General features: G+C 37.9%; 1 protein-coding gene across 1 annotated transcript in view; it reads right to left on the reverse strand.

Annotated features, from left to right (window-relative positions):
* The window catches only part of SLCO5A1 (solute carrier organic anion transporter family member 5A1), a 104,460-nt gene that overhangs the window by 40,092 nt on the left and 43,632 nt on the right, over positions 1-20,736 (reverse strand). The window contains exon 5 of the mRNA XM_006731674.3: positions 14,736-14,900. Coding sequence (XP_006731737.3) covers positions 14,736-14,900 — 165 coding nt within the window. The remainder of the gene's footprint in view (positions 1-14,735; positions 14,901-20,736) is intronic.

Here is a 20,736-nt window from a genome sequence, read left to right on the forward strand (position 1 = left end):
GTGGAAAGAGCCGAGATGCCCTTCAACAGATGAATGGATAAAGAAGATGTGGTCCATATATACAATGGAATATTACTCAGCCATCAGAAAAGATGAATACCCAACTTTTACATCAACATGGATGGGACTGGAGGAGATTATGCTAAGTGAAATAAGTCAAGCAGAGAAAGTCAATTATCATATGGTTTCACTTATTTGTAGAACATAAGGAATAGCATGGAGGACACTAGGAGAAGGAAGGAAAAAATGAGGTGGGGGGGGAATTGGAGGGAGAGATGAACCATGAGAGACTATGGACTCTGAGAAACAAACAGGGTTTTAGAGGGGAGGGGGAAGGGGGGATTGGTTAGCCCGGTGATGGGTATTAAGGAGGGCACATACTGCATGGAGCACTGGGTGTTATATGAAAACAATGGATCGTGGATCACCACATCAAAAACTAATGATGTATTGTATGGTGACTAACATAACATAATAAAATTAAAAAAAAAAAAAAGAAGAAGAAGAAAGCTGAGGAATATTAATCTTTTTATGTTAATACCAAACTATATTTCAGAGCAAATATTATAAAGAATACAGAAGGTCATTTCATAATAATAAAAGAACCAAACAAGAAAAAATAAAATAAAATAAAGTAATAGCATGGCTTATGGCTGTCTGGAATACAGACTACATTTCCCAGACTCCCTTGCAACTGGATGTGGGCATGTGATAAGGTCTGGCCACTGTTAGGTAAACAAAAGTAGTATATCCATCCATGCCTTTCCTCCCCTCTCCTACCACCCTGCTGTTATGAATGTAGAGTTGATAGCTAGATCTCTCCTTTGGACCAGGAGGACAAGAATCCAGATGGAGCAGAAATTGGAAATGGTCTTGGTGACTGCAGTCACTATACCAACCCTGAGCTGCCTATGTCCAGATTTTTTTGTGTGAGAGTGAAATAAAAATCTATTTTGCTTAAACTTCTTATTTTGGCTCTCTGATATTCTCTGAAAAGTTTAATCCTAACTTAATACAGGAGCTCAGGGATCATCTCTTCAACTCCCTCATTTTATAGATCACAAAAGACAGAGAAGAGAAGATACATGACTTGTTAATGCTGAAGCAAGGCCTAAGCTTGTTTGATTCTAAATCCAATGCCTTTTCTAAATTTATATGAGGCTAACACTCCCATAAATACACGTTTAAATTACAAAGGTTTGGGCGCCTGGGTGGCTCAGTCGTTAAGCGTCTGCCTTCAGCTCAGGTCATGATCCCAGGGTCCTGGGATCAAGTCCCACATCAGGCTCCTTGCTCAGCGGGGAGCCCACTTCTCCCTCTGCCTGCCACTCCCCCTGCTTGTGCTCTCTCTCTCTCTCTGACAAGTAAATAAAATATTTTTAAAAATTAGTTCCCATATTTTCTAATTACCTGTTGCTCTAAAAATTCCTCTACCAGAGACTCAAAGGTCTCTATAATACAAAAGCACTGCACACTATTTCTTCTATTTCCTCTATTAATTATATTATTTCCTCTTTTATTCATCTTCATATGCATCATAATGCCCATCAGAGTAGTTTGCTAAATGGTAGGCACTCAAAAACTACTCAGTGAATTCAGGGAATGGACTATTCTCCCTAGGTCATGATCTTAAGACAGGCTGGGAGCACATACCATAAAGCAAAATCCTCCCCAGGGCAGATATTTTATCTGAACACAAAATTTCTACTGGCACCTTTTTCTGAGATTCTTGGGAATCTGATCTAAAGACAAACAAGATTTATCTATTACTAGTTGTCAGCACTGAAAATGCACCTGATGCTTCTATGGTACTTGGGAAAACTTGTAAAGTTGTATTTCTTAAACATTTCAAACATTCTGCCTAAAAATCTTCAATTAACATATAGAATGTTTTGCTTAGCAAAGTTAAGGCTGATGACTCTGTTCAAATAAGCAAAAGTTTTCGTATAAATTGACATATATATATTCACACACACACACATACACACATATATATATATATATAAAACCAAACTGTCAATTTGTACACACACATATATATATATATATATAGTGTGTGTGTGTGTGTGTGTGTGTGTAAAATCTTGTAACTATAACTACCAACACACTGATTACATGAGTAACTATTTCGGAGAGCAAGGCTGCAATAGGAACAAAGAAGAACTTGTAATGTCATGAATACAGATGTTCTATTGAAAAATCTTTGGATATTTATTTATATAACTGTCCTACTCTACTTCATTACTGGATAATTCCACCAAGCTCAATTGCATTTCCACAAGAGGTGTATTTACATAGAATATATTTCAAACAAATTGAAGGAAGATGTTACAAAACAATATTGAACTACTCAATATAAAACAATGATACACAAATTTTTCCTTGCATAGGTAAGAGAAGTATGCACCTATAATGTTTCTAAATATCCACTTTAGTCAATACGCCAACACAAATTACACTCATCTTCATTGTAAATAGAGATATAAAAAATGTTTAATACAATGACTTGAAAACATCAACTATTGGTAACAAACCCAAATAAACCCACGTTTTACCTTCTTTTTTTTTTTTAAAGATTTTATTTATTTATTTGACAGAGAGAGACACAGCGAGAGAGGGAATACAAGCAGTGGGAGTGGGAGAGGGAGAAGCAGGCTTCCCGCTGAGCAGGGAGCCTGATGTGGGACTCGATCCCAGGACCTGGAATCATGACCTGAGCCGAAGGCAGACGCTTAATGACTGAGCCACCCAGGCGCCCCCCACGTTTTACCTTCTAACCAATGAAAACACCACAAGGGGAAGTTGAGCCTGACAGCAAAGCAAATTTTCTGTGGTCCATCATGAGATGGTTCAGGTTACAAAAAGACGTTACTTCAACTTCTAATAATGTTTAAGCCCCTGTTTTACTGTTTAGTTGAAAAGAGTAAGGTATTTCCTTGCCTGTGTGGTAATAACCATATCCTGGCCATGCTCAAGGGCTAAGATCTTCTTTGACTCTGGATGTGATTTTTAGGACAGAAAGCATCTCTGAATAAATGAGAGACGGTGGCATGAGCTGGGAGTCAGAACAGTTCGTCTCTAGCCCCAGGATGTCACTACCTGTGGGGCCAAGAATCCTTCAGTTAGAGCTTCTACCTCTACTGATCTATCTATAAAACTGGGATAATATTATACTCTGTGCTCTCTCTTCCTCATCTCTTTCCATAATAGTCCTGATTCTCCTGTCCTATTATAGAGGATGGAATATTTAATGAGGAGAGAGGAAAGCCAAGGTCATTCTCATTAATATCTATGTTGTTCTTTACACATAAGTATTTTTTAAAAATTTTACTTGAGTATAGTTGACACATAATGTGACATTAGTTTTAAGCATACCAGCTTAGTGAATTGGCAAGTTTATACATCATGCTGTGTTCACCACAAGTGTGGCTACCATCTGTCCCATTACAGTATCATTAACTGTATTCCTTAGGCTGTACCTTTTATTTAATAAGTAATTTTTAAACTTTTTAAAACTTCAATAGCCCTATAAAATGGGTATGATTACATCATTTCACAACTAGTAAAACTGAGGCCAAAGAAATTAGTTAACTCATGCAAAGTTACACAGCTAATAAGTGGCAGAGGCAGATCTTGAAACCAGACCCTCTGACTCCAAAATCCATATCCTTTCTCTTATGACATATTGGCCCACTACAAAGCATTTGGGGATGACCTCACTTCAGCAGGGTATGGACCTGCAAAAATGGGATCATGCCTGGTAAAAAGTTCCTGAGTTCTCAAAAGGAGAATAATTAATCATCAAGCTACCTTACTCCTTGATAGTCCTTCCAAAAAAAAAAAAAAAAAGCGTAGCAATTCAACTTCAGTTCGATCACACACAACAAAGACAAAAAGAAAGAGAAAAAAAAAATACATATATATATATATATATATATATATATATATATATATATGTATGATTTTAACTGCCAGGAAATACATCTTACATATACCAAAGCAAAACAGTAAGACATTGACTAACTTGAATGTCTAGAAAAAGAAGCTGCTCACAAAAATCAGAGGATTTTGCAGGATTGGCAAGAGGGGGTAGATGCAGAGAGATGGTGGGATGTTTGCTAGTTGACCTTTGAAGAAAGGTTGTCTAATTCAGTCTTTCATTTAAAGAGAGGACTGAGGGCCAGAGAAATTAATATTTACAGTCATTCATTCATCAAATCTACTGGGCATAGGAGCAGAAAGGCTCTTACATCTGCTCCAGACATTTCACTCTTTCCTCTGGGTTTTCAGTCCTTTTCAAAAGCTCCCTAATCTTTCTCAACTTTTATACATAAATAAATCCTGCTCTGTGAACGAAATATATTATTTTTGATGGCTAAGGCTCTCAAGGGGCCTCTGTGCCATTCTGAACATCAGCAATCAAGGGGAGATGAATGTAGATATAGAAATGTGGAGAAAACTGGACTGAATGTCCTCTGAGCCCAGAAAAGCCTTTATAAGTGATGTCTGTCCTCATTTTTCTCTGTGTACACACACACATGTGAGTGTGCATGGGAAACAAATCCCAGACATAAGGACTAGTAATCATCAAAGATAAGTGAAATAAACATCTCATTTAATTCAAAGATTTGGTCGTCTGACATTTCACTGCACTGTGCTCAAATATATGAAATTAAAATACTTAAAATGTCTTTTCCCCCACTAAGAGTTGTGAAAAATAGACATATTTGAGGTTGAACAATAAATGGAGAATAAATCAGAGATATCAAGATTTACCCCTAGCTCAACATTGATTCAGCTGAAATCAGTTTCATGTTTCATGCGTTACACTTGGAAAGCAATTGTACTTTATAACTTATATTGCATCTCTAAGTCTCCCTCAGTTCAGATAAAATAATCCCTCAATCACATTACTATCAAATCTCTTGCTTTCTCTTTCATTTCCCCCCCACACCTGTTAGTCACACTTTGTATCTCTTTTTTCACTCTTTGAATCCATTTCCCCCACATAACCTCTGCTATCAATGTTTCCACCTGCCCTAAGTCCTGCCTTCACTCTTCTGCCTTAGATGCCCCTTCCTGAGAGTATCTCATAAAGTGGGTATTGGAGTTATCCCTAATGGCTACTTCCCAAACACTGCACCAAGCACACAGTCTACATTCCCTCACTTAATCCTCGTAATCTCTAACACTCACAGAACTTAATGAACTCGTCCAGGGACATGGGCAGCCTTACAGGGTCACTAAACTGCAAGGTCCTTGAGGGTAGGATCCCTCTGTGTTCTCATCATGACTTTTCTACACCTTGCACAGTGCCAGGCCCGTAGCAGAAGCTTTATAAATATCTGTGCATGGACGGATGAATGGATGAACGGATGGATGGATGGATGGATAAAAAGGATGAGCAAGAATTTCAACAAGATCTGTCTCCTTCCAAAACTGATCCTCTTAACTACCATACCATATGTTTTACCCAATGCATAAAAAGTTGGAGGAGAGAGAATTTGTACAATAAAAATTCTAAAATGTAAGCAGCTTCTCTGAGGACCAGCTCAATCTACAGATTATGGACTTGTATTATGGACAATTGGGTGTACAGCTCACAAAAACTGGCCTCTACCCCTGTTTTATCCACTGCAAACTGGAGAGATGGGCCCTCCACTGCAGTACTACAGCAAGAGCAGCCTACAGTACATCGGAAGGCCCCTTTGTATCACTGCACCTAGCTAAGAGTGGAAGCCGAACAGAGCACAGACTCATACTGAAGGAAAGACGCCCAATTTCATTTGGATTCCCAAAAGCTACATGGATTTTTCAAAGAACCTTCAGCAAGATTCCCTCTTTTGATCATTACAGCAATCTGAGGGAAAATGCTAAGGCTTGTTGGGGGAAGAGGGGGGTACGGACTGACAAGCATATTCACGAGCTCTCTGTTTCCCTCCCCTGTCTGGAATTGGCTTCTCTGCCAGGATAAAGGCTAATTGAAAGATGGACAATTAAATTAAATAGTTAAAAAGAAAATAAGTATATTAGACAAATGGGTTATTAGTATGAAATTATTTATATGGATACGATACGTGTCCTTATAGCAAAAGAATGGAAAAAACCCCATGTCCTTCCAGACAGTAGCGTGCTACACTGTGTGGCTATAAAAGAAATGAGCAAGGTCTCTGAGGCTGCTATAGTACAGTGTACTTACCCCCGGGGGAGAAAGGGGAGAGATACCAATATAACACACTGATGTGTATATTACATATATTGCATACATACTACATTCATTCACTCATTAATTCATTCATTTTTAAAGATGTTATTTATTTATCTGAAAGAGAGGGAGACACAGCAGGAGCGGGGAAAGGGGCAGAAGGAGAGGGAGACAGACTTCCACTGGGCGTGGAGCCAGACACGGGGCTCAACTCCACAGTCCCGAGATCACAACCTCACAACCAGAGCCCAAGTCAGATGCTTAACCGACTGAGCCACCCAGATGCCCTCACATATTTACTTACCTATTCAAAAAGAAATAAGAGGGATAAACTAATAAAATGCTACCTATAGAGAGAACTGGATGGAAGCAAGTCCTCTTTGATGCATTACATAATTTTTAAATTAACTTAAAAATATAAAAATAAAATAATCCCTAAAAACTGAAAACAAATTAAAGCGAATAAACTCCACAGTTTATCAGGTTGCTGGCATAACCAGAAAAGAATCATTTCAGATAACTTCAGGTCACAGTATTTTTTGCACAGCCTGTGGACAAAAGAACCACAAAGAAGTCTAAAACTGAATTTCATATTTCATGGTTGGCAATAATACTGATACTTGGTTGGAAACTATAATACACACACTCATACATAAACACTTGGATAAATTATTTTATAGTCATTAGGAAAAAAGATTTGCAGAATTAGAGCAAAGAGATACAATATAATAACAAAGAAGTTAATCAATAACCTGCAATCTTAAGTTTGAAGCAAAAATATCAGTATAACCTCATGATCTGTTTTTCTCTTTTTATGTAAAAAAAAAAAAAGCCCTAGCATCAATGACAAGCTTATAGCAATGAGGCGACCCTTCTGTCTGGATGGTGATCTCCAAATACCCTTTTCCTCTAAAAGGAACCACAGCTGCTTGCAGAAATGACTGATCCTAAGTCTAGAGCAGGAAACATAAGATAAGTGAGTCATCTTCTGTCATGCGAGAAACCAAAGACTACTGAGGCTGTGCCAAAGGATACAGGTGCTAACTTGAAAGGGCTCCCAGTGACCAGACACTGTACAACTACAGCATCAAACAGAATAATGACTACTAAGGATTAAAACACATCAAACATAAGTAGCCACGAGTTCATTGTAATATATCTTTAAATTTATTGGTGACTCTACAGATTTGCTAGAATATAAATTTTTACTCTGAAAATTGGTAAATAAAGGAAAGAATCAAAAGAAATACTGGGCATTTGGAGAACTGGCCAAACAGGAGGCTGATCACTTGGTGAATTGATTTAGAGCAACTGAGAGAGAGAGAGATTCAGAGAGAGAGAAACAGGGGTCCATGATGCATTGTGATATGAACATCCCTCCCAGCACCTTCTCGCTGTCTCCCTGCTCCAGAAAGTTTATGCTATTTTACTCTTATGATCAAGACTAAAGACGTCCCTCCTTATAATTTCATTTGAATGTGTTATTTCTTCTAACAGGTGGAATTGAACAAAACACCCTTGAGTTACCACTCTAAATTAAATTAATACAAAGTTTGTTTTAAATCAGAAAACCTAACAAAACTGTTTAACAGGAATTTAAATTTAACACTGTTTCACAACATGTAAAGGAAGAAAACTAATTTTTATTGAGCATCTACCAGATACCAAATGCTTTAAAGTAGAATTATCTCATTTCACTTTTTTTCTGTAGCCCTGGGATATGATCACTCACATTTTACAAATGATAAACAGAGTGGTAAAGTGACTTGGCTAAAATTATGCATTTAGTTAATCTTTTGGATCTGGGATCCAAAGAGAGGTCTGTCTGTGGATTACATCAGGTCACCCACAGAAAGAAAAACAGATCATGTTGATGCTAGACATGGCCAAAGTTGGTGGTGATGCAACATTACCAAAAATACCACAGAAATGAATTGGTTAATAACTAATCCTCTTGTAAGAAAATAATACAACTCTATGGGGAATGTAAGAATAAGTTCATTTCGGGCATGTGGCTTTAGAAAAAAATTATTTAATCTAAGATTTTAGAAAAGGAAGAAATCATAGAGTTCCTTCCAGACTAAATTATTGTTTTCTAGATTAGAAAAACTATTCTCTAGAAAGAAAGACTGATGAACCTACAGTCACACAATGGATTAGCGGCGTGAGGGCCAATATGCTGCTCACCTCATGCCCTAACGTAGTCCTGGGGTAGCTCTGGGGGTAACTTTGCAGGCCTGAGATCATCCTGAGCCGAATTAAGAGAGCGCATGTACGTGGCACTGACTCCTAGCCAAGGTGTGAAACACATGGATTAATATATTGATCTGCAACCTGATCTGAGGAGTTTGGGGATGATTTGTACCAACTTTTAGCATTGTTTAGTGATGAAAGTGAGCATGAAGATTTGTACCTGGTCTCCCTAAGATCACCTGGAGAGTTCTGATGTTGAGGCTGGTTACAGAGCAGGAACCCATGTGGCCAGCAAAATACAGAAAATAAAAAATATTAAAAATATTTTTAAATAGGGTGCCTGGGTGGCTCAGTCGGTTAAGCAACTGCCTTTGGCTCAGGTCATGATCTCAGGGTCCTGGGATCGAGTCCCACATCAGGCTCCCTGCTCAGCATGGAGCCTGATTCTCCCTCTGCCCCTCTCCCTGCTCATGCTCTCGCTCTCTCTCTTGCTCTCTCTCTCTCAGATAAATAAAATCTTTAAAAATATATTTTAAAATATAAAAAGTATTATAAAAATACTTTGTGGGCATCTGGGTGGCTCAGATGGTTAAGCGTCTGTCTTTGGCTCAGGTCATGATCCCAGCATCCTGGGATCGAGTCCCACATCGGGCTCCCTGCTCCTTGGGAGCCTCCTTCTCCCTCTGCCTCTCTCTCTCTCTCTCATGAATAAATAAATAAAATCTTAAAAAAAAAATACTTTGTAACACCCACTGAGACTCCATTTTGGGCTCTGCTTCCTGGGTGTTCCAAGTACATGTCAATGGTGCCAGATATAAGAGAGGACATGGGTCCTGCCATGCCCTTCAGAGATGGTCTGTGACTGGGAAGTACATTCTCACTTCAGAGCTATTGTCATAGAGTACTTATGTGTAGTGTTGTCACTCTGGGGCCTCTGAGCCTTCTTGAGCAATTAAACCCTGTTTAACCATCACCATCAGTGCACTGGCTTAGAACCTGCCACATGGTAGGCACTCAAACATGCCTTAAATTAACTAGCTAATCAACAAATAAAAAGAATCTGAGTGTCTTGACTTAATGTCCGCTATAACCTTCTACAACAGTTCTAATTAGCACCGAAGAAAAACACATGTAATTTAGTATAATAAATACCTTTCTGCCCAAAAGACAAAGAGCCTATAATTGTCACTCTTAGGTCCTAATAGCCTCTATTTATCTCAAGATTGTTTAAAAGTATAGAAGGGAGAAGATGCTAGCAGCGGCTGCAGGACGTTGGTTTTTAAGGACCTTCCTCTCCTCTCCCTGAGCATATCATGTTCAGTGCCTGCCCACGTCTTGTGGAGTCCAAGGTCACTGTCTGACCTTGGAAATGGGCAGTGACGCCAAGTGTAGCCATACTTAATATGGTCCATTTGCACTTAAAAGTTTAATGTTAATGTTAAAAATCTACGTACACATTTGTAAAATTAGTACAAAAATATATTTTTAAAAACTATTCTTATAAAATTAAAGAACTGGTATAGAAAAGCAGAAGAATGAAGCTAATCAAAGCATGTACATGTCTCTCTGACTTCCAAGCATGCAGTGACTCCCAGAGGCTGCAGTCTGAGTTCAGTGGCACTGCTTTGAATCTCATTAAAAACAACCCCCAAATCAGTAGCTGAAGACAGATGGCAAATACTTGGTTAATTAGAAAACAATAAAAATGATAGTCATTAAAAAAAAAAAATCACACCCCAACCTAATCCCCTTACCAGAGAAATAAGTATTTTGATTATTCTCCAATGAAAAGCAAAACAGAGTTCTCCAAGGCCATTTCTCTTGTAAAGACAAACTACAGTCTAATCCCTTATAATTCTGCACACACAAGGGCAGGACCCCAGGAAACAAAGGTGATGCTGAAAGATGCTGGTGCTCTGAAAATGAATGTTCTTGACCATGGCTCAGTGGCAAAGGCTGCCCTAGACAGGGTGGAAGTTGAATCTTAGACAGAATACTGTTTCTCTAAATAGTTAAAAAAAAATTTAAACTGCCTGGAAATGATAAAATAGCATAGACCTAGGGCGCCTGGGTGGCTCAGATGGTTAAGCGTCTGCTTTCGGCTCAGGTCATGATCCCAGAGTCCTGGGATCAAGTCCCGCATCGGGCTCCCTGCTCAGCAGGGAGCCTGCTTCTCCCTCTGCCTCTGCCTCTCTCTCTCTCTCTCTCCCCGTCTCTCATGAATAAATAAATAAAATCTTTAAAAAAAAAATAGCATAGACCTATTATAGTATTTCAATAAAAATTACATATGGATCTTTATATACTCCAAGATACTAGTCTCCTGGATCTAACTATTTGCATGTCTGTAAGCAAGTTGTTAAAAACTCCCTAGACCTTTGTTTCCTCATCTGGAAAATGGGCATAATCAAGAACACCTACTACATAGCCATTGGTTACATGGATTAAGTAATGTTGTCCATATGAAGAAGCTTAGATAGTGTCTTCTACTTAGTAAACACTCAGTAAAGTCAGCAGCTGTTTTATTATCATCATTATTATTACAGAGATTTCATTCCCAGACCTGTTCAAGCAGCATGACTTCAAATGTAAGACGCTACCATCAACATCATCAATAATAATTCCCTTTCCTATAATATATGATTAAGTTGTGTTTTTCATTTTATATTGCTGTGCCCATTTGAACCTCAGGAAGATTCAGAACAAATCGCTATTCACTACTTCATCGGATCCTCACAACAACACTGAACATAGAGACAGAGGAGCTCTTGTCCTCATGACACAGGTAAGCTTCAGTTTTAGCTCAAGTAGAGGAAGTAAAATGACTTGCCAAAAGTCACACAGCTAGTAACCAGCAGTGGCAGGATTCAAGGCTGTTCTGCCTCCTCCTTCAGGGCTCTTGCCATCATTTCAGCCTTTTCCAAAACATCAACCTCCAAATAGTTCATTTCAGTCAACAAATGTGACCCTAAATGGGTTAGCAGAAAGACCACAAATGGGAAGGGTGAAATGTGAACTTGGATTCATGGTTGCATAAATACAAACACAGCCAGATCTGTAAACAACTTATGGTTCTGGTTTGAGTCTGACACACACACACGCACACACACACGCACACACACGCACACACGCACACACACCCTGGTCATACACACACAGGGTACAGCTCTATGAGAGCCGGTGCTCAAGGGCTATGGGAGAGAAAGTGAGCAAAGGCCTGTGTTCTGATACATGTATGGAGCTTCATCCCTACCATATAACACAATACAAGCAAATGGCTATGGAGGGTCAAAGTATTTATTGAAATAATCCTTTTAAATTAAAATAAAAAGAACTTTAACTCAAAAATTTCGTCAGATGAGAAATTAAAACTATGTTAAAATCCTGGGGTGCTTGGGTGGCTCAGTCAGTTAAGTGTCTGACTCTTGATTTCGGCTCAGGTCATGATCTCAGGGTCCTGGGATCCAGCCAGCGTCAGCAGGCAGTCTGATTGTCTCCCTCTCCCTCTGCCCCTCCCCTGCTCACGCTCTCTCTCTCTTAAATAAATAAATCTTTAAAAAAAAAACTATATTAAAATTCTTGTTCAGATACATTTCTTAATTCTACATGTCACTTACATGCATAGAAAGGAAAAAAAGACTCAATTAAACTAAATAAATCCTTTAAAAATACAAATCTCTGCTCAGAGGGTAACAAGGATTCAATTAATAAAAATTCAAAAATCAAGGTGAGCTTTAAAAGAGATTATCATCCTTGTTTATCTTACTGTAATATGACAGTCAACCTTCTACTCTTAATCTGAGTATCTTTGACCATTATTATTTGTTATCTATCTGAAAAGAAAGGAAAAGGTATGAGCTAGGAGTAAAAAAGCATTTGATCAGAACACAGGAGACTATCAAACATAGTATAAATTGCATTGACAATGTTTAAAAAAAAAAAACCTACCGGTGACAAAACCAGAACGGAATTGGCACTGTGTGATGTTGCTTTTTTAATCCTGATGTTGGAACATGGGATGAACAAATTCCGTGAGCTAGTTTTATTTAATCCTGCACCCTCCTTCGCCAAGGGGCCATATTCAGTGACGACTCTGCAGGCAAACACCCCAGGTCCAGCTGAACCCTTGACTCTATTTTTCCACAAGGAGTCTTATGTCTAGCCTCTGCCTCTACCAATAATTAAATGATGGCCTTGGTCAATATGATTCAATATGCATCAATTCCTACCTAGCTCTGTACAGTACCACTGCCCCAGCAACTGCTGGTTGGTTAAAATGGCACATCTGGAGGGGAATGGGATGATCCAGACAGCTCCGCTCCCTACTCTGGCTGGAACAGGGACACACAGGAGAGAATAGCAGTGTTTCTCAATGTGTATCCTGAAAAAAACTGCTCATGGGAGAGATGCCATTCAAAAGTTGGATTTCATGGTCAAATCAATTTGGGAAAGACAGTACCTTGAGCCTGTGTCTGGGAGTTTCACAATGCACATTGGCATAGTAAGGGTTGTGAAGAGTCGTATAGAAAACAACTCTGTAATACTTGAACTCAGCAAGTCCCAAATTTATTTGACTATGACTCTTCTTGCCAGTAACACTTACTAATACTGAAACTTAGTTAGGGAAATGCTTGAGACTACTCTACATTTATCAGATGTGTGGCTTCAGATCTAGCTACAAGACAACTCTCGGTTTCCCTGACCAAGAATTGTCACTCAAACAAAGGGTTAGTGTAAGAATTAAACTAGAAATGTGTCATTCAGATTTTCTGACAAACTGTTAAGTAATCTGTAAATTTTACCTTAATACAAGGAAAACATATATTTCTGAAACACAAACAGAGAAAAACATATTTTTGGGTGACCATTACAATGATCCAAAGCAGTATACTCTTTATAAAAATATTTGCGATCGTGGAACCACAACCCAAATGTATGTCTTTTCATGTGCAAAGTGAAAGAAGAGAACAAAGTGATTACCCAAATATTTCAAGTCAACTTCTCTTTCTATAATAATATAACTTTGCTTGTTAATTTTCAGATAATTCAAGCTACTAAGCTTGAATGTGGATGTGGAGGATGAAGTGGGAGTCAGCGTCATCAGAAAAGTTATCATAAATCTCCACTTTACTATTTAAATAATATTTTATTAATAGTTAAGACTTAGGCAGATACAGTCATTTGACCATCTTTGAAACCACTAAAGATATATCAAAAATATTACGATATAATACACTGAAAATTCCCCCAATATCTGAGAATTGTGGAGGATGAAGTGGGAGTCAGCGTCATCAGAAAAGTTATCATAAATCTCCACTTTACTATTTAAATAATATTTTATTAATAGTTAAGACTTAGGCAAATACAGTCACTTGACCATCTTTGAAACTACTAAAGATATATCCAAAATATTACAATATAATACACTGAAAATTCCCCCAATATCTGAGAATTAGTGTTCCCACATTTCTAAACACCCAATTTTTTTTTTATGGTCATAGTGAGTTTTATTTTTTTTAATTTAATTTTATTATGTTATGTTAGTTACCATACAAAACATCATTAGTTTTTGATGTAGTGTTCCATGATTCATTGTTTGTGCATAACACCCAGTGCTCCATTCAATACATGCCCTCCTTAATAACCATCACCAGGCTAACCCATGCCCCCGCCCCCCTCCCCTCTAGAACCCTCAGTTTGTTTCTCAGAGTCCATAGTCTCTCATGGTTCGTCTCCCCCTCAATTTATTATGAAAAAAGATTTGAGTACTACATACAATAGGTACCCATATCATCGTCTCCAAAAATCATTCTCCCAGACATAAAACACCTTCTAAAACAAAATTCATAGACTTCCTTATAAAGTCAAGCATCTCTTGTAATTCAATCAAAATCTGTTTATATTCTTGAAGGGGAAATCCTGATACCATGCACCTGATCATCTCTATTTCAGATTATCCATTTAAAATTTTTTCAATCATTTTTTAATTTGACTCATGCCACCCATAAAAAGATATATTCAGATTTAAATTTGAATGCCATTGCCCATTTCATTCTTTTTAACTGAGAACCATAAAAACATAATTATGCAAAGTTCTCCCTTCCCAAAAGACAGTTGGTAAAAAATGGCACACAGTAACACCATCTGAGTCAACAAGAAAACATTCAAAGACCTTCTCCTCCTAAAATGGGGGTGGAGGGTGAGGGGAGGCAGGTAGCTGTTAATGAATTTATTCAACACTTTGATGTTAGAATGAACTTTCTCCTCACTCATTGCATTTTAGGTTAGTGGTCAAAAATGATCATGTTTTCAAGGAGCTCTAACGGCAGTGCCTTACCAGTGTAGATGCTGGCATTGGAAGCTGGGATACCAAACTGTGATTCGATGAACTTGGGAATGAAGGTAATGAAAGCAGTTACAATGGCACTCTCAGCTGTGTATGACAAACTCACAAAAAGGAATGTCATGTTGCTTAAGATCCTGACAGCTGCTCTTGGTAGGTCTACAAAATGACAAAAATGACAAATGAATGTTATAAATAAGGGATGGAAAATAAAATAAGATTGAATTGTTTTTGAAATGAACTGGAAATAGCCATTCAGCAATATTCGAGACTACTGAATAGAGAATAAAAACAGAAAAACCTGATGACTGATTAGAAATCACCCCCTTTATTAAACAGATTTGGGGTTACTGAAAATTTTTCAAGTAGGATGAGGAAATTTAATAAAGTAACAGAAAACATATCCAGACACAAATAACCTTACAAGAAAAACCCAACCTATGACTCCTGTTCTAAAAACTGCTTAAGATAAATTGTTTACATTTTTTTAATTAAAACAATGTTATTCTTTGCTAAAACGCAAGAATCTACTAAATGCACAAAGTATCTGCAGTACAGTGCTACATTATGGTTTCTACTTCATTCAACCAGCACATCCCTGAGAAACCCACTTCTGAGTTGTCACATCCCTGAACCCGCATTGCAGACACCCACAGCAGGGGAACTGGTACATGATTCTGGACATTTAATCTTCCAGCCTCATTATGAAACAGGAAATGATGCAGCTAAAAGGGCTTAAGGGTCAGGTCACCAGGTCAGATACTCCCAGGGCCTTTGGACTGGGGAAGAATGAGAAATGATCTCCAAAGGAGGAGAGCCCAGAGGTGGGGGCTCGGGACCAGCCCAGCTGTCTCTCAAGGAAGAGAGAAAAGTCTCATCTTTAAGTCTTTGCATTTACTTTACAGAACTTGCCATATATATATGCTTCAAGATGTATGTCCAGGTATCTTCATTTCAGCATTATTTATAATAGCAAAAATTTAAGGAAAAAGACTAAATGGAAAATGTTTAAATAAATTATGGCACAGCCCTATAATGAAATACTATGCGGTAGCTAAAAATGATACAGAGCTATATGTGCTGGCATAAAAGGAACTCCAAGAAATATTTTTATAAATGAGTAAAGCGGGCGCCTGGGTGGCTCAGTCGGTTAAGCGGCTGCCTTCGGCTCAGGTCATGATCCCAGGGTACTGGGATCGAGCCCCACATCGGGCCCCCTGCTCGGCGGAGAGCCTGCTTCTCCCTCTCCCTCTGTCTGCCGCTCTGCCTACTTGTGCTCTCTCTCTATCTCTGTTAAATAAATAAAAATCTTATAAAAAAAAATGAGTAAAGCAAGCTGCTGCAGAAATATACATATACATGAGTATGTAAATATATATACATATACATATATGTAATATCAAAGTAAAAATCAAACAAACCAAAACAACGTATTTATATGTGGTTGAATATATATACTTCCCAATATATACAACACCAATAAATTCTGTAATTGGAATAAGATTGGGAAAGAGGAATAAAAGGAGATTCTTGTGCATATTCCTTTGCATTTTTGCATGTTTATAATGTGAATTAACCCACATTTATGTGATCTTTACATATCTTGGAATGTATCATGGAAAAGATAAGCTGCATTAGTTCTGACAGGTACAGTCATCTCAGTTATCAGAGTGGTTATCTCCTGGGGCGCCTGGGTGGCTCATTCAGTTAAGCATTCGCCTCTTGATTTTGACTCAGGTCATGACCTCAGGGTTGTGAGATTGAGCCCCACATTGAGCTCCATGCTCAGTGGGGAGTCTGCTTGAGATTCTCCTCCCTCTCCTCTGCCCCTCCCCCTGCTTGAGTGTGTGCTCTTTCTCTTGCTCTCTAAAATAAATAAATAAATCTTAAAAAGAAAAGAACAGTTATCCTCTTATGCTACAACATAATAAAATCATTTCATAAAAATTAAGCAAAACTTGTTATTAAAGCTATAATTTATGGCCTATACACCAGAATTTAAAACTTAGGAAGTCAAGACTATTTGCTAATCATTTTAAAATGTGAATTAATTTTAATATTCTATATCTTAATTTGATCATTTAAAGTTTAAATGAACATTTAAAAAAAATTAAGATGCATACTTCATTTTTTAACATGGACAAACACACCAGAAAAAAAAATAATTAAACTACTTCATAAAATTACCCAATATTCTCTTGTAAATAGGCAAATCAAAAGATCTAAAATTTAAAAATTAGATGGGTGCCTGGCTGGTTCGGTCAATAAAGCATGGGACTCTTAATCTTGGGGTCATGAGTTCAAGCCCCACGTTGGGTGTGGAGCCTACTTAAAAAAATATATAAAACATAAAAAAATTAAAATAATAAATAAATAAAATTTAAAAATTAGAAGATTTTCTATCAACATTTGGAGATTCAAATTAAGTTTACTTGGTATATTAAATCTAAATATTATTGAATCTAAAACATCTGGTGAAATTATACAATAAATTTTTTTAATCCAAGAAGATAACATATGTCTCACATGAATGTTTTAAAAGATACTAGTTATAGGGGCGCCTGGCTGGCTCAGTCAGAAGAGCAGAAGAGCATGTAACTTTTGATCTCAGGGTCTGAGTTCCAGTCCCACATTGGGTGTAGAGATTACTTAAATAAATAAACTTTTTAAAAAAAGATACTAGTTACAGGGGCGCCTGGGTGGCTCAGTTAGTTAAGCAACTGCCTTCGGCTCAGGTCATGATCCTGGAGTCCCGGGATCGAGTCCCACATCGGGCTTCCTGCTCAGCGGGGAGTCTGTTTCTCCCTCTGATCCTCCCCCTCTCATGCTCTCTGTCTCCCATTCTCTCTCTCAGATAAATAAATAAAATCTTTAAAAAAAAAAAAAGATACTAGTTACAGAAAACTGATTTTTCCTTTATACCCATTTGATGAGGTAAATAGCCCTCTAATTTCAAAGCTAACTAAAAATATATGTAATATTTGTCTTCTCTTTCATAAATAAATAAAACAAAAAAACTGGTGTTATTTAAGAAGAATTTAGCAAAAGTTGAAATTCAACAACTTTAAGTTAGCTTCCTCCTTTCTTCCACCTTCCTTCTTCCCTTTGTTGGAGCTAAACCTTCAGCATACATGCCCTGCAGGAACAAAGGGCCAGATATCCAGGCTTGTGTCTTTGGCAGGTGGGGCTGGGAGTTGGTTTAAATACAAGAACAGTGAGTAAGTTAGTCCATTGAAACTAATGGCAGTCAGCTTTCTAATGGCCAGAGAAGGGAGTTACAAATATGGACAGGGGATAGTTAGATATCAGATTGGAACTGAAGGTAATGGTATGAAGTCATGGGATGGATGGACAGATAGAGAGACTGACAGATAGATAGAATATGATTGATAGATATGATGATAGACAATAGATGGATAGATAAAGATGACAGATGATAGATATGTGTGAGTGTGTGTACATACACATATTTCCTAATTCTGTCTACTACACAGTTTAGAAGTTATAACACCCTAATAGCAATGAGCACACCTAGCACCCGGTGCTTGGTTTCTAAAGGCCATTTTCCACTCAAAGGAACCAGAGCTCCTTGGAGAAATGTCTAACTTCAGAGCTGAGGCAGAGAAAATACAAGATGAGCCTGGAAAATCTTGTTAAACAAGAAAGTAAAGTGCTCAGAGAATGATTGGGCATGTCAGAAGGACACCAAAGACAGTTTGAAGGATCCCCAGTAGTCAAATATGAAGCAATTTAAGGTCAATGGATGCTAAAAGTGGTAAGTGAAAGTTTAATAGAAACAAGATACAATCAATCCTCATTATTTACAGATTTAGTATTTTCAAATTTGCTACAATTTATGTGTAACCCCCAAATCAATACTCACAGGGGGTAGCCATTCAAGGACATGCACCAAGTGGCAAAAAAATTTAAGTTGTAGGACACACACTTTCTTGGCTAAGATTTCATGAGGCATCTCACACTGTCTTCCTGTGTCAGCTTTCATGCTGCAAGCAAGTGTCCTTTTCACAAGATACTGTCATATTTTTAGCATTTTTGTGTTTTTGGTGATTTCCCTGTTTCAAATGGCCCTCAGATATAGTGCTGAAATGCTGTCTAGCTTTCCTAAGAGGCTGTGATGTGCCATGTAGAGAAAATACGCGTGTTAGATACACTTCCTTCAGGCATGAGTCATACTGCTAGTTGGCTGTAGGTTCGGTGTTAATGAATCAACAATATATATTGAATAAAGTGTCTTCGAACAGAAACATACATAAAACAAGGTTACGTACTGATTGGTTGATGATTATGTTGTGACAGGAATCCAATCCTGTGTTTTCCCTAGAGCAATGCTTCTGTATTCGCTAACTCAATGTTCATGTGACTTTATAGAACACAACTACCCACAAATGAGAATCAACTGGATTTGCATGGCTTCAAAGTACTTCCCCATAAAACACTTATAAATTACTTATGGATTTAGAACTGCAATATATTTATTAACTTTAGAGTACAGAAACCTGGTAGATACAATCTTCTCCAAGAGATGAAAGTTCACAGGGATATTAGCATTATATAGCTTCTGTTACAAGGCACTGGAATATAGCCTCATTTCAGTGGTATGCCCACCAAGTGCATAAACCAGGAGGCGACATCGTCAAACCCAAACTGAGGGATATTCTATAAAGTTATCAGCTTATACTTTCTAAAAAGATCAAGATCATAAAAATAAGGAAATATGAGAAACTGATCCAGACTGAAGAAGACTAAAATACACCCCAACGAAATACAACATGTGGTCTGTGAATTGAATTTGGACATAAAGGGCATTGTTGAAATCACTGATGAAGTTTGAATTGGGCTTGTGGTCTAGAAGGTAGCACTGGATCAATGTTAATTTCCGGGTTTTGATGGCTGCCCTGTGGTCACGTAGGACAATGTCCTTGTACCTAGGAAACCACACTGAAGGAGGATAGGGCAGCAGAGCATCATGTCTGCAACTTCTCAGGTGGGTCAGAAACATTAACAACTGGAGAACTGAAGTACAGGGTACACAGGAGCTCTATGCGCTGTCTGTGGCTTTTATGTAAATTCAAAACAATTTCAAAAACACAAAGTTTAAAAATCTAAGCTAAATCCATACATTGGCAGTCAAATACCTAAATTTATGCTGCAGAATATATTTTAGATAAGTTTCTTCGTGTCATTTATAACTGTCATTGTAAAATAAAAAATGCAGTAAAAAGCCTGGTGAAGGAGAGATAAAATAATGATAATGATTGTCATTTTTTTATCATTTAATGCTACAAAATCTTACAAATTCAATAAGGGCAAGCTGACACTAAAACCAGAAATGCCTTAAACATTAGTAAAGTAGGAAAAGAATGCAATACAAAGCACCAAACCTCAATAGAATGTAATATAAGATAGGCAACACATAGAAATCACTTTTAAAAGAAGTGTTACTTAAGGAGAGCACTTGTGATGAGCACCGGGTGTTGTGTATGTAAGTGTTGCATCACTGGGTTGTATGCGTGAAATTAATATCGCACTGTATGTTGGCTAGCTGGAATTTAACTAAAAACTTAAAAAAAAAAAAAGAAGTGTTGCTGTCACTGGCAGATCCCTTGCTCGTTCCCATGTGTGCATCCACAGCAGTGCAGGTGACCCCAGACTGCACCAGACCAGACGTTGAGTTGCACGCCCATCATAACGGGGCTACGCTACAATAAATTTGATGTAGTCCCCCTGCCCGCTCCGCTTGACCTTGCAAACCTTTAGTCAAAGTTTCAGAAAATCTGAGATGTGCGGTGTGACTGGGTTCCTATGGAAGCTGATCAACGACGATCTCAGCAAGGGCAGAGATCATAGTTTCTTGTTCTCCAAAGCCTCGTGGCTCACAGCTTAAGAGGAGACAACAGGGACGGTAGATGGGTAAGTTTCTGCCCATCAGGCAAGCGTGCTTCAGCATGTGGGAATGTTTTATGCTCATTCATAA

Source organism: Leptonychotes weddellii, chromosome 4 (assembly GCF_054177405.1).
Source record: "Leptonychotes weddellii isolate Sample4059 chromosome 4, ASM5417740v2, whole genome shotgun sequence".
Lineage (NCBI taxonomy): Eukaryota > Metazoa > Chordata > Mammalia > Carnivora > Phocidae > Leptonychotes > Leptonychotes weddellii.